General features: G+C 38.9%; 1 protein-coding gene across 3 annotated transcripts in view; it reads right to left on the reverse strand.

Annotated features, from left to right (window-relative positions):
- Positions 1 to 27,477, reverse strand: part of ZSWIM8 (zinc finger SWIM-type containing 8) — a 58,729-nt gene that overhangs the window by 30,492 nt on the left and 760 nt on the right. For 2 of the 3 annotated variants that reach the window (XM_017806870.1, XM_017806869.1), the window contains exons 2-4: positions 7,829 to 7,982; positions 6,577 to 6,671; positions 519 to 691 (exon numbers count right to left, since the gene is read on the reverse strand). In XM_017806870.1, the coding sequence (XP_017662359.1) occupies positions 519 to 691; positions 6,577 to 6,671; positions 7,829 to 7,982 (422 nt within the window). Of the gene's footprint in view, positions 1 to 75; positions 384 to 518; positions 692 to 6,576; positions 6,672 to 7,828; positions 7,983 to 27,477 lie in introns of those variants that run through there. The other variant, XM_017806871.1, reaches the window with a different exon arrangement.

The raw sequence follows: 27,477 nt of genomic DNA on the forward strand, positions 1-27,477 counted from the left end.
GTAAAAGCGGTCAAATAAAAACCTAACATAAACTTAACTGACTGCTTGAAATCTACAAGTCAAAATTACACTTACCTGCCAGTATGTGTTAAAATGAGGCAGTGAACATAAAGGCCAACAGTGATGAAAATTACTTTCCTTCTGCACTCTGATCAAGCAACGTAAAGAGCGAGCTTTCAAATCCCATACATACAAACGCTTTTTTTAAAAGACTAACTATTGGTGACCTTTCACTCTTTGCAGAGATGAAGAAGGACTGAGTAATTCTAGCACTTAAATGAGAAACAGGAAGGGGCCAAAAAGCAATCTGCACATTATCAAAGGACATTCTGCAGTTTACAGCCTCAGACAATTCACTCTGCAGACCACAACTGTGAGCGCATATTTACACAATCTGTAACCAAAAGGAGTGCCAAAAACAGCTTTCCTAAAGAGAATGTGTGTTGCATAAAGCTGTAATTGAGGAGAGACTCAGTGAAGATGCCCGGGGGAGAGCAGAACCGTGTTTCCAGGCCTACGTTGTGGATGCGGAAGAGGCAGAGCGCCACGACGTGAGCACACCACTTGGCCCCGGCCCCGCAGGTGCAGCTGCACGACGTGATCCGGCACCGGTCAAACATCACCGCCACGTTGTACGCGCCCTTGGGCGGCACCATCTGCGGGGGCACCACAGTGGCACTCAGATGGAAACCTGTAAAATTCAAAAGTCCAGAGTTACCCTTTGGGTACTTGGGAAACAGATTCAGCTAGCACGGAAATTTAGGTATATGCCATTTAAACATTGAAACACATCTAGCAACAACATCCATATACAGATGGACATGGATCTAGAGTTTCCAGCACTTGTTTCTTCCCAAACAGCTACAGCTGAATATTAGTATAGAAGCATAATGTGTTATAAGAGGTTCCAAAATACCAGCTTTTAATATATTAATTTATTTTTCTATTACTATTTAACAGAGAAAAGCAGAACTGGATGAAGCCATCATTGAAAAGTGTTGGGTTTTGTTCACAGAGTCAAAGCTAGATTGTACATATTTTAGGCATGACTTCTGTGCTAACTCTGGCAACAGTGCAGAACAGGCATTATTTTCAAACAAGTTCAGAATTATTTCCAAGTCAATCAACTTCCACAATTTTGCAGTTAACTAAAGAAGGCAGCACTTAACCTGAACACTTAGTTTCACTTTGTGGCTTCAGAAACTACCCATTTCTCATAAATTATCCACCTCCTTGCAATTTTCTTAATATCCCATGTTTATAAATCATCTACTCAGAAAACAGAAAACCCCTCTTGCTTAGACTAAAATCAATGGAAAAGGAAATTTCAGAAATAACACTTGAATGAATCCAGCCCCATTATTCAGTGATCATAATTGAATAAATTACGGATCTCATCTCAGGCAGGATGACAAAGGACTTTAACAAAGCTTAGCTTTGTGTAAACTCACAGTGCATAGCAGTTGTAACTCATAATGCAGCTTCCTGTGGAGACAATGCTCATCCAGGAGCACACATACGAGCAGAAAAAGACATCAGTATCAAAGTCATAAGCAAACTTCATTCCAACAGTCTACCTTAAGTGAAAACATGGCTTGGGATAGCTGATTGAAATAGTTTCTCCATCGTCAGGACAAGGAAATACATTATAATTCCACATTACTAAGTTTTTATAATCATATTGTGAGATCCTAATACTGATAGTGTTCAGGAGTGCACGTGACATACTAAATTAATTCCATTTAAAATAATGTGCATCATTTCCTCCTCAAAATATGATCCCCGTACCAACACAAACTTGCTCTTACCTTGCTTAACCTTTCTATCTCTCCTGTTCACCAGAATTCAAATCCTCTTCCTGATGTGGGTGATTATTTTATTAGTACACATAATGCCACCCAAATTCTTCAGCCATTTTAGCAATTGGAACAGAATCAAAACAAAAGAAGGCATTCACACAAAATTACTGCACTGCCTATTACTTGATACAGTTCGAATTTATGTTCCACACTTGGATAATACAACCCAAACATTTCAGCTAGTCCTTCTGTTATACTAAAAGCATTTCAGACTAATGCCCTGATTTTCACATAAGCAAATTAAGCATTTCACAAGGTGGAATTGCAGCAATTCTGTTTCGCTGCGAAAAAGAAGCATTCGCAAGGTGTTAGAGAAGGCTGGATCACAGTTGTACGTTATCAAGCTCCTACATGACATTCTTTTTTGTATATGAAGACGGTTAACTGATAATGCAATGACGGAAGAACACTTATAAAAAGTGACAAAATTTAAGGGCTTTTGCATGACATATCACAAGCTTCAACTCAATCTGTAGCTTGATGAACCCGTCTGACACTCTCACTGCTAATGGATGTTTATGGGATAACACAGGAAACCACAACAGGACAGAAATCTGAATTATAACTAAGGGTTTCTTTTACCAGGAAAAATTAAAAAAATCACAGAATCTTTCAGGTTGGAAAAGATCTCTAAGATCCCTGACTCCAAGTGTTAATCTGGCACGTGGCACGTTCACCCTTAAACCATGTCTCCACGTGCTACATCCACGTGGTTTTTTAATGCTTCCAGGGATGATGACTCCATCGCTTCCCTGGACAGCTTGTTCCAATGCCTGACCACCCTTTCAGTGAAGAAATTTTTCATAATATCCAATCTAAACCACCCCTGGTGCAACTCCCCTCCAGACAGTTTTTACCCAGTAAACAGTGTACCCATTCAAGCCATGAGCAATCAGTCTCTCCAAGAGAATGCTGTGGGAGACAGTGTCAGAGGCTTTACTAAAGTCCAGGTAAACAACACGCACAGCCTTTCCCTCATCCACTAAGCAGGTCACCTTGTTATAGGAGATCAGGTTCGTCGGGCAGGACCTGCCTTTCATAAACCCAAGCTGGCTGGGCCTGATCCCCCAGTGTTCTGCATGTGCAGTGTGATGGCACTCAAGATCATCTGCTCTATGACCTTCCCTGGCACTGAGGTCAGTCTCACAGGCCTGTAGTTCCCCAAATCCTCCTTCCACCCCTTCTTATAGATGGGCTTTACATTTGCTAACAACCAGTCACCTGGGACCTCTCTGGTTAACCAGGACTGCTGGTAAATGATGGAGAGTGGCTTGGTGAGCTCTTCCAACAGCTCCCCCGGTACCCTTGGGTGGATCCCATCAGGCCCCATGGATTTGTGTGGGTCTATGTAGTACAGCAGGTCACTGGCCATTTCCTCCTGGATCACAGGGGCTTCATTCTGCTCCCCATCTCTGTCTTCCAGCTCAGGGGGCTGGGTACCCTGAGGACAGCTGGTCTTGCTATTAGAGAGGCAAAGAAGGCATTAAACACCTCAGCCTTTTCCTCATTCTTTAATCCCGTGTTTCCCCCTGCATCAAATAAAGGATGGAGATTCTCCTTAGCCTTCCTTTTGTTCCTCATGTATTTGTAAAAACATTTTTGTTGTCTTTAATGCCAGTAGCATTCTAGCTGGGCTTTAGCCCTTCTAATTTTCTCCCTGCATAAACTCACAACACTCTGTAGCATCTCCTCCTGAGATGCCTGCCTCTTCTTCCAAAGGGGAGAAACACATGATTTGACAAAATGTAAAAGCTGGAAATACTCAACTGCTGCCTAGACAGAACCTGCAAAATAGAAATGACTTCTTTTTCAGTCCAAAGGCTATCCTTCTCACTGCTCTAACCCTGAAACTTAATCTTCCAGGAAAAGTATCCAAGCAAAAGGTATGCTTCCCAATGTTAAAATCCATTTTTCAGAATTTTTGCTACATCAATGTCTTCTGCTTTTAGTATTTATTTTATCATAAAACTCATTTATGATGATATTTCAGGTCTGTTTAATAATTTTCTGAGGTCCTATTAGTCCTCATGATTTCAGGTGCTAATGCACAGGTTGTAAATACCCCAATCTACTCAGTACGCAACTTGAATGAACAAGATCTAAGCGACCTATGAGACAACAGCACCCTCCTAAGAATACTGCTTTCAATACATATTCCAAGCTTTCTTCATCACTATTTGGTAGTTCTGATGCCCCTACAACAATGACAGCAAACACACCTCTGTTTAGAATTTAAGAACTTCTCTAGCCTTCACAAGGCTAACAGAAGCAGGAAAACAGGAGCTGAACAAAAGCTTTTAGATGGGAAGTAAAGCAAGGCAATTTTGGACATTTGTGTGTTTTAAACCAAGATAGGAGAACCTCTAAAAAGTGGAGACTTAGAAACACTACTCAAGGAAATGCAAAGTTAGAATCCAAACAGAACCTGCTGCTGCCTTCCTCAGCTGTTAAAAAGAAATGAGGACGATGACAGAAAAAAAGTCCCTGAAATCTACAACACACCTGTTATCAAACAGCAATAATGTCTCCAGCGCAACAACATGGGTATGTGGCTGCTACAAAGTGAACATGCAGCAGAAGGTCTATAAAAGCCAATTCTATGTGTGTATACAATAGAACAGTGTAAAAAAGCAGGGTTTTGGAATGTAGTGAAGAGGCACTACTGTTCCGAAATTACAGATATGGATGTGAACAAAATGCCTATGATTAATCACTTATGTTTAAAAAATAATCTTAAGCTGCAAAGGGAAATGGGACAAAAAGAGCATAAAACACATGTCAAGCTTTGTCCTATTGATCACAATATCACAATGCACTGCTCAATCCCCCTCCAAATAAAATCCCATATCAAGGGCTGCTTCATTTCCTGTGTTTCTTTTCCCCTTTGTCAGTATATGAAACTCAAAACTGCAACCATACACTTTAAAATCATTTGGAGTAGAAAACTGAAAATATATCCACCCCACCTGTGCTTCTGGGCTGCTATTCATGGAAAAAAAACTCCACCTTTCATTAGATACAGTTCCTCTACTAAGGAGGAAGAATGTTCCTGTTTAAACAAAGTTGCTTCCTTTCCTTCCACACACATAATCCTTTGCCAAGAAGCCCAGTTGCTGTATGCGTACTTGAGAACTTTCTCCCCTGTATCACTCACCACCTCCTCTTTTTCCCTACTCCTCCTCCCCCAAGCACAGGTTTTGCATTAATATTCCCAGCCTTTGTTCATTTACATTGCTTTACACCTCCTCGCCTTTTTAAGGTATTACTGAAACAAGTTCTGACCACAGCCTTATTATTGTCTATTAAATATTCCGCTCTTTTCCACTGTGGAAGTCCCAGGAATTACTGAATTTCAACTAGCTGCATTGTAACTCATCTTCTCTTTCTCAAACATTTGGCTTCCTCAAGTTTAGCAGATGCCTTAAAGGCCTCTCTCAGCATTTCAGTCCTGACATTGGGAGATTATGAATGCCGCCAAAAGTCAGTTTAATCCTATTTTGCTCAATCTCCAAACTGATGTTGATGTTCCAAAACTATTATCTGGTCTCACTGACAACTGAATCTTTAGTATGAGGAATCACTTCCATACCCAAGAATTCCTGCTACTATTGTTACAGTAGACACTAGACCAGGTAAAATCCTTTCAGATGCTTCACCCTACATTCAGGTAACAGTTTATCAGCCTCTTGCAATTTGCATATCTTAATGGCTGTCTCCTTCTCTTTTTGTTGTCCCCAAAACTTTATAGTACCTGTCCCTTTCATTCCCTTTCTGAGGGTTCTTTACCTAAATTTATTCATTTCATTGATCACTGAGGTTTAAATGTTTCTGGTCCTATTAAGTGAACAGGCTCATAGAAGTCTCTATCACTCATCACAGGAAAATACAGGAAATTTCCTAAATTTCCTCCTTAACATTATACAGTTTTTAATATTATAATTTTTCTTATTACAACCAGGCTCAGTTCTCACATGCCAATTAATATTTTAATTCTGAAGCTTTTTTTGCAGAAAAAAAATCTGATTGGACTGACATGGCCCACCTTGATATACTAGTATCTTTATTTCACATAAAGCCTTCCTGTCAAACAGCTGTCACTGAAAACGCTAGCTCCATGTTCTTCATTGCTTCAAAGGATTTAATGAAAAATCCTGAGTCCAATTCTTTCTATAAGATAAGATTAGCTTCTATAGCCATAAAACATAAAAAGAACAAGATAAGGTAGGAGAAGCTATAAACCCGCTGTCCAACAACAGGGATTTCTGCCTGCCAAAATACTACATTGAGTAACTGTACTATTAATACAACTCTTTTGCTGCAAGAATAATTAAACCTTGCAAACCTCCTCTGTGCCATACGTGCACTTTAGGCAAGGCATTCATTTGATTAGACAAACAGAAAGTCAAGTTCTCTTCAAGAATGAGGAATTTAAGCATTATGGAGATAAAGGCTTCCTATGTAGTTTTTTGCAAAATGCAGATTACAGATCTTTCCCAATATTCCTCGCCTTTCAGTCAGTTTCACAGCTGAGCTGATCGAGGCCAAGATAAACACAGCATTTAGCTCAAGATATTACAAAGAATACATTTGGCAGGGAGTTTAAGCTGGGATGCCAGAAAAACTTGTTTTGAGACACAATCACGGCACTGCTGTCCCATTGCAGATATGATTTTGGGAATCTGAAGTATCTAGAGACGTGGAGTTGCAATGTTCTTACCTATCTGGAGAGGGTCTTTGACAGCCCTCACCCGGAAGAGCTGCTCCCCTCGCTGGAACTCATCTGCGCTGCCATTCGCCAAACAGGAGTACAATCTGCGAGAGAGAAACACAACATGTCAGGGTAGGTCTGGTTTTGAGAAACTTCACACTATTATCCTTTTTGCTGACATGGCTTTTGAAAAATCCTTACTAGCTTTAATATGAAGTCCAGCTTTCTTCTGCCATTTCCACACTACAATTCAACCACAAAAATCATTAGTCTCTTCTTAACTAGCTTTGTGTAAAAGCCACTGGCATTTTTAGGAATTACAACCCAAGGCTCTGAAATACAAACTCATTCATAGACTAAAATCAAGATTTTATATACGGTATAATTCAAGGTCTAATGTTAGCATGCCACAGTAAAAACTCCTTCTAGTTAATTACCCGAGTGCTCATGTGAGTATTTTTTACACCTGTGCTCATCAGAATAATGAGCATATACAACCAGCTGGCTGGCTCTGTTCCCTCACAGGTGATCTTACATCAGCACTTCTGGCATTACCCCCCCATCTGACACCAGAACCTCAGACAAATGTATCCAAGAACTTTCAGGAGGATTCTTTCTAAAAGAGTATAATATCACTACTTTGCAACAGAATTCTGAATGCACCGTCACATCGATAGGCCTCCTATAGTATAAAAGCTTCAGCAAAGTTTGGAAAAAGATCTAAAAGCACAGAGTTTTTGACTTTGTACTCACACAATTAATGTGGAAACATAAATACAGTCATCTTACTGTATCCACTGATTACGGACGTACTTAGCAAATTCTGGTTCTCCTGATTACACCAACAAAAGGCCTCCAGAGCACACTGAGCCAGCCCTCCATGGCAATTTCTGAGCCCAGTTAAAGCTCTAACTCCAGCAAGAGATTCAAAATGGAACAATCATTTTGTAAGACTAACAAAAGGACAAAACTCTACAAACTAGTTACCACCAGGCAAATTAAAGGGTGCATTTATTCTGCTATAATTTCCACACAGAACCTGGACATGTACATGCTTTTCCTGGGACATATGCAGGGCAGCTCACCCCGAAATAAAACCCAGTATCACAGTATATCCCACAGTAAACTATCCATGAATTACAAAAGGCACACGGGAACTGCAGAAGCACCAAATATATGGGACATCAAATGGACAACAATTCTCCTCTAGTGAATGGAACCTTTTCTTAAGCATCAATGAAACAGATATAGTATTCATTACCTGATATCCTCCTCATTTTCTGGGAAACTCCAGAAGGCGATTCGAAGTTGCAGTTGCTCGGGCACTGGAGGATAAACTTTCTCCACCACCTCGAATGGAATGTGAAATGCAACCTGTTTTGCAGACAGTTCCACCAATGGGATCACCAGCCCATCTAGCAAGACAAGAAACAAAATGCAATGAACCACTCAGACAACAAAACCCATGAGAGGCCAAAGAGAGCTCTAAAGGGAGCTCTTCCATTTCCTCTTTTGTCTCATCAAGTTCAAGACCATTTCTGACATTAAAAGGTAGCACAGAAATCTTCTGGAGAATTTTCTCTCAACTTTGTTTTCATCCCCTTAAGGCAGGGGCACACATTCCTAGAAACAAAGTCCTTGGCCAAAAGAGCTTCATTAGCCTAGCAGACTCAAACTTTGTTGCCTGACAAAACTGGCACAGTTTAACAAGACTTAAGGTAACCAAATATTTTTCATGCACTTCTGTTAGAATGTGGCAGCAACGTCCTGTGAATTCCAAGAGATTACACAAAGAACTATTATAGTCTATATGCATAAGAAGCAATGCAAAGGTTCTCCAGGAAACTTTAGTAGTGACTTTTTTGTTGACATTCAGTATTCACCTATTTACAAGTTTTTAATTTCAATTAGTATTTGTTGGTTTATACCCTTCACCACCCTCACCTTTCATATGATATCTGTCTTTATATTCCAAGTTCTTTACAGAAGCAACTGGGAATTCACATGTTAATTCAGTGGTGAGCCCAGAGGATCCTAACTGAAGGCACCAAGAGCTTTATAGAAATACATTTAACCATCACCTTTCTACAAAACTAACTCCACTTCTTATGTTCTTAAGTGCAGATGAAGATTCCTTATCATCAGGTTATGGAAGCCTTATGTTTCTGCTTTGCTCTGACCCAGATTACTCTTACACAAAATGCCAACTTGTCTTATCTGCAAGTACCTCACTGCTTTACTGAGATCACTTCTTGATCCACCACTACAGCAGCCTTGGTTTACCCAACCCCCTCACCCCATCTTCCAAACCCTGTTGCCAAAAGCCTAATTAATTCAGTTTCAGATATTCAATATTATTTCTCTTTGCCTCCCAAACCAGTTTCTAAAACATCACTGGAAGCCAGAATGTAAACCAATCTGGCCCTCAGCTTTCTGTCCCCATCGGCCTCCAGGCAACACATCAAAGGAAAATTTAAGCCCTGATGTCAGTAAGCGCTTCCTCACCCTCTGCCTAGAGACACCCTCCAGTCCCAACAGCTGGGAAAGAGACAGGATAGGAGATGGCTTTGAAAGTGCATGCACACAGCAAAGCAGCCAAGGTCTCCCCCAGTACTGAGCAGACCTGTCAAATGAAGGATTATATAAATATGGAAAGAAAACACAGTTTTCAAACATTCACATTTATGATTATTGCAGTGAAATTAGATTCATTAGGCAGCACTCCCTCCTCCCATATAGAGTCAGTCTTTCATTATCAGGGTTGTTTCTCCATCACCAGTGACTTCTACTCTATGTAATAGACCCAGCCTCTGTTTTACAGTGCTATAACCCCATTCACAAATGTGAGACAAGCAGATTGTAAAATGAACAACAATGGAAAAATGGAGCACCCCTTTCCCTAAAGCTATCAGATAAACTTTTTGGCAAAAAAGTCATCTCATTTCCACTTCTGACAACCAGAACAGGTGTAAAGCTTTCATCAAGTCACTAAAGAAATGTACTACTTTTAATTAGTCATTAAAAAAAAAGTATTGTTTTTAATTAGTGCAACATAGTTAAATTCAGTATAATTCCTACTGCTACAACAGTAGTAGATACCACAGAAAGCCAAAACTGAGGCACTTTCATACTTGAAATTACTCTGATCAATGAAAGGAGAGGTATTTCTTGTGGTTTAAACTGCACCTCTTGTATACAAGTACTTTATTCAAGTCTTTCAATACACAGTACTAGAAAAGAGATTACACCTAAACAACCTCTACGAATTACAAGACTCAAAAAAGACTTCAGTCCTGAGATAAACACCTGCACATTTTTCTAAGAGCTGCAAGCCTGCAGCTTGGATGATGTCCCTTTTTACAAGGATTTGGTGCTGGGTATGAAGGTTAGATAAGAAATGCTGAAGACAGACTAAGTTGACAAAAAAGCAGTAAAGAAAAACACATTCTGCTTATTATTTTATCAGTACACCTTATTTTACTTTACTGTTGTGATGGACAAGGACACACATACAATCTAAGTCTCAATGGTACTAGTAGAGTAGTACCTGTACCGCTACTAGGAGTAGTACGAATATTCTGATCACCCTCCAACCTCTCCATTACATAGTGTGGCTGTTCTCTTTCCAGCTAACTAAACTAGCTCAAGAAAAACACTTGAACAAGTCATACAGAATTTACCTCTCCTGAGGAAACATTTCTTCCAAGAGGGAAGACAACAGGAGCCCTCCTCATCTGCTCCAGCACAAGTCTGGCACAAGTCAGCCAGCTTGATTTTCACAGTAAAACACTGTGAACTAAGGTAACAGCTGCCTTTGCACTGAACTCATTCACTGGTTCATCAGCTGTACTGTATCAGTAGTAATCAGCAGAAGACAGGTGGCCAATTATCTGGCATATCATAACCCACAGTCAGACATTCAGAGCACACAACTTAGACATTTTCAGAATAAGGCGAAAGCAGTAAAACCTAGTGGACAAAAAAACAATCATCTTACCTATAAGATCATGCATCTTTTTAAAATCCTGAATTTTCTCCAAGGAAAGAAACATGCAAAAAATAGTAGAAAATAACTGAGAAGTAGAAAACAATTTTTCAATCCTACTTTAAGGGTGAGTGAATTCACAGTGGGTAACTTGACACATAATGTAAATGCTAAAATTAAGAAGTTCAACTGCCCTAAGTTTCAAGGGGGTTGTCCTGTATGCAAGCCTTATCTAGAGTATCACTCAGAGCATTAGAGGGTCTTTTTCCACTGGACCTCTTGTAAAGTCAGCTGGACAGTTCTACTTAGGTGCTTAAACTAGACTTTGAATACTCTCATTTGAGTCCTAAACAGAGAGAGATCTATTCAAGAGTTTATCTCTAGATACACAAACCTAGGGTTGGTGGATTCATACCCACCTGTATCAAAAGTCACAATCAATAAAACAGACAAAAGGTATTCTCAGGTTCTCTAATAAATACTGTTAGGAAGAAAAAAAAAAAAAGGAAGTCTGCTAAAAAAGTAAAGGAGAAACCATCTCAGCTGTTGCTCAGAAAGCAAAGATAGGAGAGAAGACTGCAAATGTAACATTAAAAAAATTATACAGCAGTGAAATCAAAGATGTAATATGAAGTTGACAAATACACAAAATGAATCTACCCAAGGAAGAAGATAATTTTACATTGTGGAGCAAAACTAGCAAGAATCACTGTTTGTTCTTCGGAAGCAGACATCATGACCCAAGCAGAACAAAGGACACATTTCAAGTCCTGGAAGAATAAAGTCAGAAGCAAAGCATAAGCAACCTCAAACAATTCCCACATACAGGTTAAAAGACTAGCAAAACCCAGGTCAGGAAGGGATTTTTAGAGGCCATCTAATCTATATCTCCTACCTAAGAAGCAGGATCAAGCATATCTCAACCATTCTGAATTCCGAATTACCTCATCTATTTACTGCCACACAGAACATGCAGCTTTGATGAGGGCTATCCTGCCCTTTTTGCTACTATTTTATGTGAATTAGAGGTTTGATTTTTACAGCCATTTTATAACACTTAAAATTTTAACATAGATCTAATTGTTCCTGTGGAACAACAATAATGAAAAACCCTGACCCTAAAACAGCCAACACAAACTATGTACACAAACATGCATTCTCACCAGTGGAAACAACTGACAGGGCCTGCTGACATAGAGATGCATGTGTTGCAATTGCTTAACCATTCCTAGTACAGTGTAGGCTGGACTAAGTTGCAGGCAACAATTATTGATAAAAACAGACCATGTTCAACATATTATTCCTTCAATACAATAACTGAGTTACCATGACAGACAAATAGAGAAGAAACTCCTTGAATAATCAGCAGAATAGGGGCCATGAGAATACCAAAGTTATCAAAGAGAACAACGAATAAACAACTGGGCTAAACACTGAACATATTTGTTATCTAATCACGTTATTTCCATTGAGTTACTTTCATTTGACATATGACTCTAAAAATAAACTGTATGTACAAGTGAATGAATACAAGGGCAAGTGAAGAAATCTCACAGCAAGCAATAAGACACAAAGACAGGACACTGCTTTTGCTATATATACCTTTAGAAAAATGGCATGTTAGGCTGCATTATCTTTTTAGAGACAAGTCTACAGCTTTGGTCCCCATCTCACTGTTCAGGTGAGATGGCTTCAGGCCTAAATGTAACAGAGCATAACAAAGTAATACAACTACACACAGAACAATGAGATAAAGAAAATTAAGTGAAGCACCTCTGATATTCAAAGCTAAAATGAGACTAACAGTAAAACTAATGGGAAATATGCAGAGTGCATTCTTGACCAGCAAAGGAGGTGTGTGTGGGATATTATAAAACCTGCTTTACAAACCTCATTTAAAAAATGGTAAACATTACATTGTTTTTTACAGAATTTTCCATGTAGATAGATAAAACTGTTACTGTAGAATGCATTTAAATAATTTCTGCTTTTTTTATTTAAGTGCCTATCAGTAAAATATCCCTTGGCTTAAGTCAGTGATTGTCTCTCTGATATCCCTTAAAACCAAAATGTGAGGAGAATTCTCATCTACAGGCAAGCAGAGCAAGCACTACATTTAATCATAACATACCTAAATCAACTCTTCAAAAATATTTGTTTTCTTACTGTTTTCTGTACATTTCCTTCTAAAATTCTGCTGTTGGTTTTACTTTATTCTCTCGTTCTTTTTTCCCCTCAGAAATTTATTGTCAGAGTTGATGTCTGTAAGAGGTATGCGCCAGAGAATTATATTCTTTCAGGATTCAAACTTGACAAGAAACATCAGAAAACTTCACCTTTGCCTTGAAATCTGTAATACTTGAAGGTGAATGCTGTGAGCGTACTTTAAAAAAGTTTCCCAAGGTGAACATTGTAAAATAAAACATGAGCTTTTTAATTAAATATTTACTCGTTATTTCAAATAAATTATATCCAAGGCATTTAGGCCATTATGCATACTCCTTTTTCTTCTTCCATTTTACCATATAATCAGCATCCTATAAAAAGCAACACGTGTATATAAAAATAACCAAAATCCACCTCTGAACTGAGGGTAAGATACCTGGTATGTAACAGAAGCTCTTCGCAAAAGTCTGAAAATAAGATACTTTCTCTTCCCTGAAAAGCATTTCCATGCTTTTCAAGGCTCCATCCACAAGCCACATGAACTTTAGTTCCCACTTCAAAGAATCATTAAAAGCAGAACTGATTTAACGGGTCACAGACACACCACCACCAGCTGGTTTTCTATCACATTAACATTTTGCCCAGGTAGGTCCCAGCTTACAAAGTGAAGAAAAAGAGAACATCTTCATAAGTGTTGAACTAACATCCTTGCAGCCTCTGTAAGCAGTACAGGTACACCTGTGTTCACTTGCTGCTTTGTGCCTTTCAAGCACAGTCTTGTGAGATGGGCAGCGAATACTTGCCATACAATCTCCCAAACTGCAGACAACATTCATAAAAAAATACAGCAGATCTATAATGCACTGGTACATAATACATAGAAATGATGGAATATCAAGAGCATCCTTGAGTAATCTTGGGATTACAATCTTGAGAGTAAATCAGACTAAGCACACTGATGTGTAAGCTTCATGATGCAGTCACAAACAGGACAGCTGTTTTCAAAGAGTCAAAGGAAAAGTTCTTCACCTAACTAGAAGAGATATTGCAGCTACTCTGTGCCTGTAAGACTTGGAACATATGAAGTACTGAACCACAACCACCAGGCTCCAGAAGGAAACTAAATACTTAACAAAAAATGCAACTGAAATAGCTAACATAATTTTAAACATACAAAGAAGAGAGAAGTAACATATAAGCACTTAAAATAATACAAGTATTTACCTTTAAACTACCCACATCAAAATGGGTTAAAGTTAGGGGAGAGAGGATTTGGGATAAAAGAGTGCAACTAAATTGAGCAGCATGAGAAACTTCCATTGTATAAGCTCACAGATGAACTGCTGGAGCAGCTCCGAAGCTATGCCATATAGCAAAAGAAAGATTAGCTAGACATATGCCAAGAGAAGACTAACTAATGAAGTGCATCAGATAATAAAGAAAAACTCACTTCAAGATGCCCTCTCTCAGGCCTGTATTCTGATTCTTATAATTAAGAATTAATTTCCCTTCAAAAGATCATCACTCTCTTGGTTGTAAATGATCTTTTCAAATCACACAGCTGGTCTCAGTGGTGTTCAAAGTGAACACATACACATGCACATCACAGATTGCTTCAGCCCAACTGGAGCTGCTGCAGGCTCTTACAGCAGCCCAGCAGACATGCCAAGTACTTACCAGGCACCAAGAATGAACTTTCATGTTCCAAATACAAGAGAACAAACTCAACTGGCAAGCCAAGTGGTGAAGACCCCAAGACTGAACCAAGACCCTGCAACCTGACAGCTGAACAGACACAGGGAGCTGCATCTGCACCCAGTCATAGTCCAGCCTGACCACATGCAGGATGAAGCACCTGAAAAGCTGAAGACACACTGCAATATTCAAATGCTGACTCCCAGCTGTCTTCAATTAGCTCTGTCTTCAATTCCCCTGCTTCAGCTAATAACTCCATGCCATTTTATACAAAGGGAAAAAACCCACAATGTTCCTTATAAAGAAAACCAAGAAAACCACAGTATTGCTAAAAAGTAGAATTTTATTTTTCTTTCACAGATTAAGCAAACTGATGTGAAGATACAGGTTCCTGATGCCCCAACCATTCAAGAGTGTCAAACGTATGAAAATAAGCAAATCCTTGACACTGGAATACTTGCTGTAGCAAGTTATAATAAAGTTACAGCTATTTGTTTCTCAGGTGCTACCCACTCCAAACCACGTCCCTGCAAAACACCTCAGCATTCACAAAGCCAGCTGCAACAACAAATGGAGAACAGTAGCCTCTGGTGGAATTCATCTGTGTGGTTTTTCACATGCTGTGACAGACCAAGAGGGTTAGACAAGACAAGAACAGGGGTCAAGTGATGGGATAGCATGCTACAAACGCTGCTGCAGATTGACTGTTAATCAAGCCTTCTCAGAAAACAGACCAGAGGGAACATTCTGACTTCAGGGCTCCTTTGGTTTTGTTTTTTCTCAGTGTTTCTGTACTTTTAAAACATTCACATACTCGTAACAAGCAGGTGCAACTAAGCAGATGATCTAGCAAAATCAGCAACGACAGGGCAGTGTAATGCAATCCTCAAGTATTTAAGGGAGTCGGCCACAGGAAAATCTCTAAAATGGCTTTCTCCAATAGGCTTCTATGGCAGGATGATATTCTTACCACATAAGAATAAAAATACTCATATACACACACACTTTTTTTAATAACTGAAAACAGTGAGAACTAAGGGATCAACGAATTAGCAAAATGCTCCAGAGAACGAAGTATGAATCATTAGTACATTGATTTGTTCACAGGATAAAGCAAAAAAAAAAAACCAACAAAAAAACCCCCCACCTATCAGGATTGTTTGTTTTTATTTTTCTGTCTATGCAATTCACTAGTTAAATTTGCACATTACCCTTCTTACTGCCTGTAAACAGTGCAGAACTCTCAACCAAAAGTCTTGGGGTTTTTTTTAAATTTAGAAACAAATCTTCTTCTCTTGTTTGCTGTTTTCTTCCTCCTCATTCACTGCTACTACCCCCGTAAGCTTACTAAGAGTACTAAAACCCTAATGGGATCTGTGTTTACAAAATGTTCTTATACCTCTTATTTCCTCAACTAGAGTTATACAACTCTATCTGATCACATAAACATTTTGCAGCAGCGAAATGACACTGAAAATAATGTCAACGAGTAGCAAATGCAGATATCAGACCACGCTGAAAGCAAAAAGAAGAATTTGGGGGAGGCCTACATCAGCCCTAAGCCACAGAATGACATTTTTATGTACAAAACAGTTGAGAAGACGAATAAGCAACATAATTTTTTCATTAGCATTTACTGGATAAGACTGATGAGATTCATAGCCACAAACCATTAAAAATACACATCCCAGATGGGCAGATTATGGTCCAGAACTAGAAACCTCACACTTAACTGACAAACTGCAGCAACTATTACTACACAAATTCCGTTACAACCATCACGACATTTTAAGAATTGCCTGGGGTTTTTTTAAACCATTGCAAATGGGTTGTTTTATCACAGGAGGGTGTCCAATTCACCCCCCAAGTCTCCACCACCTACAGCACAGAGTCAAATTTCATCTGAATTCAATTTTTGAAAATTGGTTAAAACTACATCACAAACAGCTCATACATGTAAGTCAAAATATTTCATGGCTCATGCTATCTTTTTTTGCTGGATTTAGATTTTCCTGCATAATGAGAGAAGTATATTATGTGGCTGACTCAACACACATATCTCCTGACATCATGACTTCTGCCTCCAAGATTAAGATATTTTAGGAAGCAAGAATTAGTTCCTTCTATAAAGCAAGCCTGAACATACATCAAAGTATCAGAATAACAATACTCGTTTTCTATTTGCACACAAACCCTGTAGAACTGCAGAACACAGTATATTGTGGATTTAGAGGGGATGAGTGGGTGGGGGTTTTTTCAAGTGTCAGTATTTTAAACCCGTTAAGGCTTGCAGTTCCCTTCTGGTCATCTGAATTATCTAAAAAAAAAAATTCTGAGAAACCCATTTCATGATGGTTATCTACATTCACTCTCTAGGTGCAAAGAGATAAAAAAAACCAGCTGACTTAACTTTCTTCACCTGTGAAGAAATGGTATCACCATCATGCTAACATCAAGCACAGGGACTGCATCCCAAACCAGTTTATAATTAAGAACCTGAGCACCTAACAGAGGAAAGATCCCACATATTCAGCACAACTATGGCTGTTTCAATATTAGACTGAGTTAAAAACTATTTTATCTTGATGTTACTATTTTTAAAGTTAAATATTTTAATTTACATCTTTAAGTATTCCAGTCTCATGCCAGCTCCTGGTGACACTTCCACAGGATTTCATAAGGCATAAAAAAGAAAGCTGGTGAGGTGTTATAATGCTAAGCAATAACTGCTCAGAGAACTAAAACTCAGAAGATGCATGACGTGTGTGTAAAGTCCAGGAGTCCTAACCCACTAAGAATTTAAATCGGTAAGAGTATGCCAAAAATCCCACAGAAATGTCTTAACTCTTCCTAGAGTAATTCATCATTTCTTCCTGCTAGCAAAAACCTTCTGCCAGTAGCAAAACCTTCTACTGCATAAAATGGCCATAATCTAACTTCAGAAAGGCTTTCTTGTGATGCTGTAATTTCCAGTGCCCATCCTTTTAAAGCTAAAACAACGTTGAAACAAGCAAGCAGACACAGTAGGGGGGTTCTTATGTTAGCCTGCATAGCACACACTAATACATGCAGCATTTTCTCTTCCTCAATTTCTATTGGTTAGTGGGCAAAATATTCCTCTTTCTTCCTGCACTCTCTCCAAATGAGACTTCTCCCCTGAGAATCAGATCTCCCAGTCCTGTGCCACACCAGAGAAGAACCTGAGACCCATGGGGAGCCATTCCATGTCCTCTGACTACCAGAACAGCTACTCGGATCACCTTGTCAGACAATCCAAACACAACTTTGTTTGGAAACTTCCACAAAATTATTCAGAAACATTCTTTAATCCCACACGAAATATCAGTATTTGCCATAACTGACTGCAGCAACAGCAAGCGGGAATACTGTTACTCTTGTCACAACTTAAACAACAGGGAGAAATTACAGTTTAACCAAATAATGTGGTACTGGCGTTACCAGGGGCAATTTGAGGTGCCCAGTACTGCTGAGCAGACCTACATCAGAAGAAAAAGACTGATGCTTTCTGCTACAGGACTTTTCAGAAAATTACACAAGAAACAACTCTTCGTGGCAGGAAGCTACAGTGTATGTGAAGAAGGACGCAAACTTCTCAGTACCTTTTTGGAGCTGCTGCTTGTTTCTACGCCTCCCAACTCCATCTGCAGTCTCTGTCAGCAACAACACTTTAAGAGGCAAAAAATCTGAAGGAATTCTCTCTTCAGAGCAGCATGAGATGTTAGTAAGAAAAATAACCACCCTGTCAATGTTAGACCTCCTTTCACCACTACTAAACATGAACTAGGGAGTGTCAATGTGCCCAAGTAAATTTTAATTGCCAAGGAGCTAAACCTGCTGTAAAATCATCCCTCTTAGTGGACAGTAAAAGAGCTGCACATCTGAAAACTTTTTCTGCACTCCAAGGATCAGCTGTCTGAACAACAGATTTCCCTTCCTTCCTTAAAAACTTGTTGTCTTTATGCCCATAAAGCATCATAGCTACAACACTCTACTGTATTAGAAACCAGATTTCTACAAAGAAAACCACTTGAATTACATCTTCAGAATGTCAGTTCACAGAGAAGTGGAAAGTCACAAGCTATGTTTGGTAATGAAAAACACGTTTGATATGGAAGGGGATAAAAAATGAAACCAAAATCCAAGATTTGGTTTCATGACTCCAGGACAGAAACACCAGCACATTCCTCCAACATTAAAAACTTGAAGTCCTAAGATCCTACTCACCTACATTCTGCCTCATGGTTCACATAAGATTTTGTTGCAAATGTGTACAATGTACCTACAGAAAACATCCTGTCTGAGCAAATGTAAGAACCTCTTCAAATCCAAGTCAAATCCAGATCAGAAAGGTGTTATTTTCCATTCGACCTTATTGCTTCTCCTATGTAATAACTGAAAATCTGCCCAGGGTTGTGCTGATGAAACTGGAGTAATTGGAGTATTCAATGGTAGGTTGATGCCTTATGCCAGTAGTTCTATTTGTCTCTTCATAAACTCTGCATCTTAAGAGCAAAATGTCAGTAAGCTTTTTTTCCTAAACTCTCACCCACTCTAACATGACTGAGATCCCAAAACTGTGCTACCAGCATTAGGCAGGCAGTGCAGCATTCATAACTTGACAACCTCCTCTGGAAATTCAGACAAGAAAATTCTTAATCCAAACACTCTTCCATTTCCCTCCCTAAAAAAAATAATTCATTTCATAAAAAGAGCAGCCTGGGCAAGCAACCAACAGCTGTTAGAAATCCTAAAATGAACAGCAGATTTTTGTAAAGCAAGACAGACAGTGCTACAAAACACTGTAGCACTGTGCCAGTGCTGGCCAAGGTTTCATGACAAATTGGGCAGCTTGCATTCAGAATAACTCTACAGCTGATGAAGCAGATTAGCTTCAGGCAAGTCATTTCCCCTGCACTGTTACTCCTCACTCTCACCCAATTCAGAAAGCATCCTGCACAACCAGGATTGGACATTGAGAGCACAGACTGAAAGCAAGGCTCAGTATTACCAGTTATTCTCACTTTTTGCCCCATGCAAGGTATTTTAAAAGCTCAGAATTCAAAATTATCTCCAGTGGCCTATGACAAAAAAAAAAAACAAGCTACAAAGACCAACTAGGACCAGATATTTTTTCTGGATGTAGATAATGGATTGATTATAAATAAAAAAGTCTGAGTCTGACTGCATCACAGCTGAGAATCAATTTCTCTCAAGAAGTACTGATATGTTTTCAGACACAAAAGGAAATCACACAAAACACCACACAACCTCTACTATTTAATATGCTGCTCTTTACCATTAGTAACCACCCTTAAGTATTGCATGCAAAATTAATCTCCAACCAGCTTTTTTCATGTGTCTAAATAAATCCCAGAGCAGTATCACTTGGCCACCAAACAAATACACTGGCAAACACTGAAGAGCTGCATTACTGAGTGTATCAGCATGACATTAGGCCAATTTTGTTGGGCTTGATGGGAAAGTTATTGTCTGAAAAGAATAAATAAAGGATGAGGCATTCTCACCTCTAAAGTAAAAAAAAATAGAATAGAATCAAAAAATCAGCTGGGTTGGAAGGGACCTCCGAGATCATCAAGTCCAACCCTTGATCCACTACCACTGCGGTTACTAGACCACGGCACTAAGTGCCACATCCAGTCTCTTTTTAAAAATCTCCAGGGACGGAGAATCCACTACTTCCCTGGGCAGCCCAGAGGAGGGATTAGTTACAAGCATGTCTATTATATTCAGTGCACAAAAATAACAACAAAAGCATCCCTGGAAAACTGTGAGGCACTGACTAATGGCAGCCCATTTCATGGATTTGGTTAGGCAAACAAATAATATCTCCCAAGATCTCTCCAACACCGCAAGACTGAAGCAAAGTCAACCCATCTTCTGAATACGACAAGAACGTACTTCCTGTTCAAAATTGGACAGCAAAACTAACTCCCTGTCCTTAAGAAGGATAAGCAGCTTTGCTGACCCATGCACTACTGCTTTAAATGCAAGCAAGTAGTCAATGAAAACTTCCAAAGGCATTCTGGGTCAAATACAACTCATTTCTCTGTGTCAGATCACCTTCTCTTCGAGACACGCATGAAGGTTACATGCAGGTCTAAGCTGAAAAGATTTTCATTTGGAGCTCTGGTAAACAAATTTACAGTTACATTTCTCTTCTTCTCCCATCTCAGTATTTACTGACCTAAATAAGAGGTAGGAAATGCAATTACATGAAATATGCAACAGGAACTGCAAACAGCTCAAGAGAATTACTAAATGATGCCACATAGACTGAACAAAGGTATCAGATTCTCAGAAAACGTTGTCATTTAATTTGTACACCTATTAATTACACAGTACATGCAGGACTAACATGAAGCTTAAATGTCAAACCCTTACCAATAATTTTTACATCAGCAATTATTTCCTAAGAGCATTGAACTTGAGCATTCAAGTCAGGCAAATGTGAGCACATATTAAGAACAGTAAACCTAAAGTCTTACGAAGACCAGAAAATAAGACATAGACAGATTCTATAAGTGCATACAGTACTCGGTACTCACAGGTTCAGCAATTTTTCTGTACTTCAACAAAGAACCTCATTTTGTCACACACATTGACAAGATGCCAGTAAGAATGGCTTGGCTGCATGTAGGCATTGTTTTAATGAATATATCTAAGAAAGAGTCTAGATGGTAACTTGACTACTTCTATTTTAAGGTCAACTCACTTTTTCTTTAGTTCTGACTGGGGAGACATGCTCAAAGCAGCATCTTCAGAGATCTCAAGCCAAAGAGAAAAGCTGCAATTGACTTTTTCCAATAGTTTATCTGGGGGGAAAAAACCCACCAAACTAACCATACTAATTGCATTTTAAAACACTGGTGTTTTCATTTTCAGATCTCCACCAATTAATTACTAATGTCTATCAGTATTTCTGGATAGCAAAGAATGATGACCATCTGCTTAAATTTTTCATTTTTCTGAACAGAGGAAGTCAGAATCAGTTCACCTGCCCACTGCTTCAAGAAGTCACCACCTAAATGTTGTAACTTGGGAGAAAAAAAGTACATCCGGATGCCTTCCTGTAAGGACTCCCTTGACTTGCAGACAAATTCTGGGTAATATTTCTTTTATCACATTACCTATTTATATTTTTGTAAAAAAATGTGGACTTTCTTTTCTATATTGTTTTTGGTCTCTGACCTACCTCCTGTTCATTCTCAAGTATATCCTCCCCTCTAGCATCCAGCTTGGAGCCTCCCACAAAGGGAAGTAACTTGGGAAAAAAAATCTCTAATGGTCAAGTGAAGTCACAGAAATTCACCCATGTTGTAGAATACTAGCAAAAAGCAGACCCAGAAAATGCAGGTTCTGGAATTGAGTAATCTGCCAAGAAGTGAAGATGCATCTTAAGAGTAACTAAGCTCTTATTTTAAATCTTCTACGGCTTTCATCAGGGCAGGAATTTCATTTTCTTCTACATGTTTTATAATCTATCAGAAAAAAAAACACATCTGGACTTCTGGCCTCTGTCAGCAACACTCCAGAAGCGGTAGGAATTCTTGTTTTTAGTTTGATTCCCCACTGCTTTGCTGACAGGTGACCCCAGATACACAGAGGGGCACAGCTCACAACACAAGGCACTCTGTGGTGGTTGACACAAAACTCGTCTCCTACCTACTCTTCCTGCTTACAGCCCCTGATCATACAGACATCCAAACACATTAATTTAACAAAATAACTTTTGGCGCTAGCCTGAAAGAAGTGACATAAGCAGTACTTCTGAGCATGAAAAAAACCTCCTAAGTCTGAAAAGAGAAAGCTGTTTTAACATGTGCTGAGTAAAACACTGAATGATCAAGATACATTTGCATTTCATTATAGAATTGCATTTGCCCAGATAATCACACACGTGTGTAGCTTAGCAGAAATCCTGAGATGTTTTGTCTTCATTTTGTTTTCACCTCAGGACAGACCTAGTTATCTACAGGTAAAAAATAAAGATAAAAATTTAAAAAAAAATAATTTAGCAATAAAGAACATGTGGGGAAAAAAGGGATAGGAGGAGTTAAAGAAAGTGATAGGAAACAAAGGGAGAGCACAATCCAGAGTCTAGGATCAAACCTGAATCCTTATCCTTGTTTCCCCAGAAGTAAACATGCCACTGAGAAGAATAACCCCTACAGGTTCAGTGAGCCTGAAATGCAAATAGAGCCTCTGTGATCTCTGGTCATTCAGCAGCACAGGGATTTCCTCAAGGTGAAAGGAAGGAGAAAAACACAAACAGAAAAATCCATGGAAGCCAGGAAGAAAGACAAGCAGAAAGATGAGACAGGAGAAAGTGAGACATTGCCCTGTAGAAAGATAAGACATTAAAATATATAAAGAATGTTCAAGACTTTTTGGGAGGGGAAGATAAACCTAACTAAAGGAAAAGGCCAGAAGACCAACATGAGAGTTAAAACTGGATTGGTAATTTAAAAAATCTCAGCAGTAAAAAAAGTATCTTTTCCTGATAGCTTCTTTATGTAGTTTCTCCAGTGCCCATTTCTAAATAGAAGGGTACACACACTCAATTACCTCAGAAAGGCACAGGAAAATGCAAATGAAGAGACAAATTAAGAGCAGAGGGACAAATAAAGTAGAAAAAAAAATCAGTTGTAACTTCGTTATACACAGGCAGTAACAAAACAGCAGTGAACCACGGAGTCTTCATTTCCAGCCTCACTAGGCTCAAGGAGTGGACACGCTTTGGATGACACCAACATTCTTCTCCTAAAACACCAACAAGTCTGAAGAGCACACTATGAATTTGAAAGAGACTACATGGTCCTCCTGCTGTTTTATGAAGCTACCGCTTGAACATGGGTTAACTTCGATTTACTAGTTCCTGGCAATCCTGAGGAAGAAGTGTTGCTCTCTAAGCTATATATTCTTTGTCTGTATAAATCAGTGAAAATCAGTCACTGTCATTTTACCAGTGTAGACGCTGCACAAACCTTGGTCTCTAAATTGATCATATCTTCACCTCAGGCTCTGTATATTCTCTGCCAATGACTTCCTCTCTACAGCCTGTACTTCTGAGGCACTCTGCCCAAAACCTAACGTTGTGGGCACTCCTAACAGTTTGGAAGAACAAAAACTGTCTGGGGCCGGAAAATGAGGATATTTTCTAGGAAAGCACTGCCTGCATCAATTCTTAGTTAAGTCTGGGGAGGTTTTGCAACAAGCTAACAGAAAAGGAAAGGAAAAAAAAGTCAAGTTTTCTTGCTAGCTGCCTATTGAAAACTGATTCAACACAACTCATCAGTGCCTTTCAACCGAGTCTGGTGTGAAAGATTAAACTGAGTGAAAATATTGTGAACACACTATTTAGAATCCTACAGTATTAATGGCAACTTCTTAAGTGTTTGGTAAACATTTATGCTTCAGAAACTGTGAAATAGAAAGGACTAAGGGTGGGAAACCTTAGAAGCTTTCCAGAAGAAAGAAAGCCTCAGTGAGTTTGAAGAGATAATAAGTGTACTTGAACATTTATTCTTATAACCTCTATCACAAAAATCCTTATGTGAAGATAATTGATGACAAAACATCTGCAGAAACATCAGATTTACTTCAATTACCATTGAAAAAGACTGTCCAGAAAAGTGGAGAAAAGGCAAGTGGGTGCATTCGTTGGCAGAGAGGCAGCAAAAGGGTGGAATGTAATTTCATACAGAAGAAAGTGAGTGGGAGCCATAAACCAACTTGAAGAACCAGATGGTTTTGAATACATTGCAAGGACATTGTTTTTAAAAATACTCATTCACCTGAACTTCAGAGCAGAATCCCCTGTCTGCTTGTGCAGCTGAGAGCCTCTGATCAATGGTATGCACAGGCAATGGCCAAGTATCAGTCAGAACCATGAGCCCATTCAAAATTTAAACAACAAGGGATAACACAAGCAACCAAGGCAGTCTAGCAAGAGAACAAGTCACTCCTAAAATAAATGCTCAAAATTATGACAGGATTCCTGGTGCTCCCAAAACTGACATGTTTCCTTCCAGGATTTCAGTACAGGTGAATCAGTGGAGAGTAGTTTCTAAATCCAAGGGCATCCATGAAGTGGACACAATGTATTCCGCCTTCACCTTTGCAATTCTATATTTAAGAGGAAAATTCCTTTCTACAGTGTAATATAGGAAAACTATATGAGAACTTTTCCATAACGAAAATGAAATGAGAAAAAAATCAACCAATTATCATTCTATTTTTCCAATGTAACTACTAAAGATACCTAACAAGCCAATGGAGTGACTGACAAGTGAATAACTCATCTTTCTGGCAACGCTCTGCCATGAATATTGTATTTATTTGCAATGAGCTACCCCAAGCCTTACTGTTAAATTTACAGCAAGCATATAATAATACTAAAAATACTCAAGAAGAAAATAAAAACTTGCAAAAGGTAAGAAAGCCTTTTGAACGTAAAAAGTATGCAAGCTGTTTGTTTAAGAGGACTCCTCAGCCAACAGCACTTCCATCAGTCTCGGGGGAGTCTCTCTGAACTAATTAATGAAGAACTGGACACTCGCAAGGACAAATCAAAAACAGCTGAAAAAGTTAAAAATGCTTTCTATTACATAACTTGTCTGACTGATTCCAAACTAAAACACAGGCTAAGCTCCAAACTGCAGGAAAAGGCTAACAGAATACAGTTCCTCTTGTTTTCTCTTAGCATTTAACACAGAAGAACCTAGTGTCTAACCTCATTTTTTGTTTGCAAAGGCACAGTAAAATGGCAAACTGTGGAAATAAAACCACACAGCTCAATTCAGAATGATCACATTTGAAATTACTCATTACAACTGACAACCTCAGGACCCAGCAAGTTCTCAAGACAAACTGTCTTTTCTGACTGAAAGACACTGTCAAAAAGAGGTATTAAAAATAACAAAATCGGTACAATAGCTCTGAAATCCAAGGAGATCCCAGATGACAGAACCCACATCAGACCAGATTTGCTGGCAACATGCTGTGTACAGTAAAGTCCCTACAAGTGTTCTGTATTGGTAATATCATATGTGACTTTGTAGAGTGAATAAATAATTATTTAGGCAGCAAATCCACGTTCACAAACTTCTCAATATAACTCCGACCAGAGCCTGGGCATTTAAGGCAAGGACCTTAAAGTAGGCAACGGCATCCTTTCAGCATGTCCCTCTTGTTAAAGTACAACTCTCATAAAAGGAATTAATTCTCTCTACAGATAAAACCTAAAATATATCAACCAAGTACAAGCAATACAAGCCTTGCCTGTGCAGGTTTGCAGAATCCAGAAGAGCAACATCTCAATATGGTGTAAACAATTACAACTATCACAACAACAATGTTAGCTATTGTGTCTCAGCTGTCAGAAAAGAGACTGAGGATTGCAAATATGCAAAATCTACTGAAGCAACTTTTAATTTTAACTCAACAAGTGGATGACAGCAGAGAGAGCAACTGCTGCTTGCCTGTAATTCGGTCAAGAGAGCTAAAGGAACTAGGTCAAGACCCAAAAGAACACACAATCATACACTCAGGAAGTTGGCTAAAAGCTTTTCCAAGCCGAATAGAAACAATCACCTCTGCAAACATCATTTCATACACCTCTGACAAACCAGAGATCTTTATTTCCACCCCAGTACGTTTTCAATACTTTAGCTTCTTTCCAGCAAGTCAACACGTACAACAAGACCTAAAGCAAAACCATGAAGTATATAAGCTTTGCCTTGTGCCTCCACATCTCCACACTCACAGCTTTTAAAAACATGCCAACACAGTTCCCCGTCTTTACACCAACAGAATGTTCCATACTAAAAACCAGTGGACCCCAGTAGCAGGATCCAAGAGTGCTATCCAATTTGACATGTATTCAGGATTTCTCTCTCCCTTGTTTGGTGTTAGGCTGGGTTGTTCAGTTTTCATCTTACTGTCAACCCTAGCCCTGACTAATCAGGAGACACTGGAGGTTTCATATCCAGAACTTGGGACAGTTTAAATTTATTAAATTTATTAAAAAATTAAAACTTAAGCTGCTCTGTTCTGTTTAATGCAAAGTGTACTTTCTGGTACTGAACCAGTGACAACTGAACATTTGTCCATAGAACACAATGGCCAGATTTCATCACAATTCAACATAAATTGCATTCTCTGTTCATATAAGGCCAACATTCAGAAAAGAATGAAGTTCTGCAGTTCCACACAGGGAGATATGAAAGAGGCAGGTAATGGTCACAAAGGTCAGCAATAACAGGAAAAGTACTGAGACTGGGCTGAAGAAACAGAAGGACATGAAAGGAAGAGTGGAAAAAGCTTGTGTAATTTCTGTTAACTGTGTATCTGGCTCTGCTTCATGTAAACACCGCCTGAATTCCAGGATCACAATGCAGTGGGATAACGAGAGAAATTAAGTTTCATTAAAAAGAAAAAAAATCAAGCAAAGAGCTAGTAGCAATATGATAATTAAAAACAAATTTTAATTGCTAGTGTTACTTATTTCCCTGTCTGCTATTAAAAATAAGTTACTATCAACAGAAAGGAAATAAGTCCTGAAACAGGCACACTGTTGTTTGCTGACTTCTTTGTGAGAGTCTTAAGGCCCTCTTGCTCTACTACTGCAACATAAAGAGCTAATTTACTAGAAAAACGTGAAATGTCAAGAATCAGGCAAGGAAAAAGGAGTGCTCTATACAATGACAGCGTACATGGCTTTACACGAGTAGCTTCATAGAAGTTAAAAAAACCTCTATGAAGCCCTGGTGTACTTCAACAAAAGCACAGTTATTCCCAGGCCAGTCTGCAGTTTGTTCATAGAAAACTGTTTTCGGATTTCCAAGAGCAATCGCACAGAACCTACTCAGAAGGGCAGCATCACAATACTACAGAGCACATGCAGGTGAAAACTCACCCAAAAGACAGCTTTGTCTTAAGATTCCCGGTAAACTTTCAGCTTCAATCTGTGGTCAAAACTTATCCTGACAATGATCCTACATGTGACTTCTCTTTACTGCTTT

The sequence above is a fragment of the Lepidothrix coronata genome, unplaced genomic scaffold, assembly GCF_001604755.1.
Source record: "Lepidothrix coronata isolate B3197 unplaced genomic scaffold, Lepidothrix_coronata-1.0 Scaffold17, whole genome shotgun sequence".
NCBI lineage: Eukaryota > Metazoa > Chordata > Aves > Passeriformes > Pipridae > Lepidothrix > Lepidothrix coronata.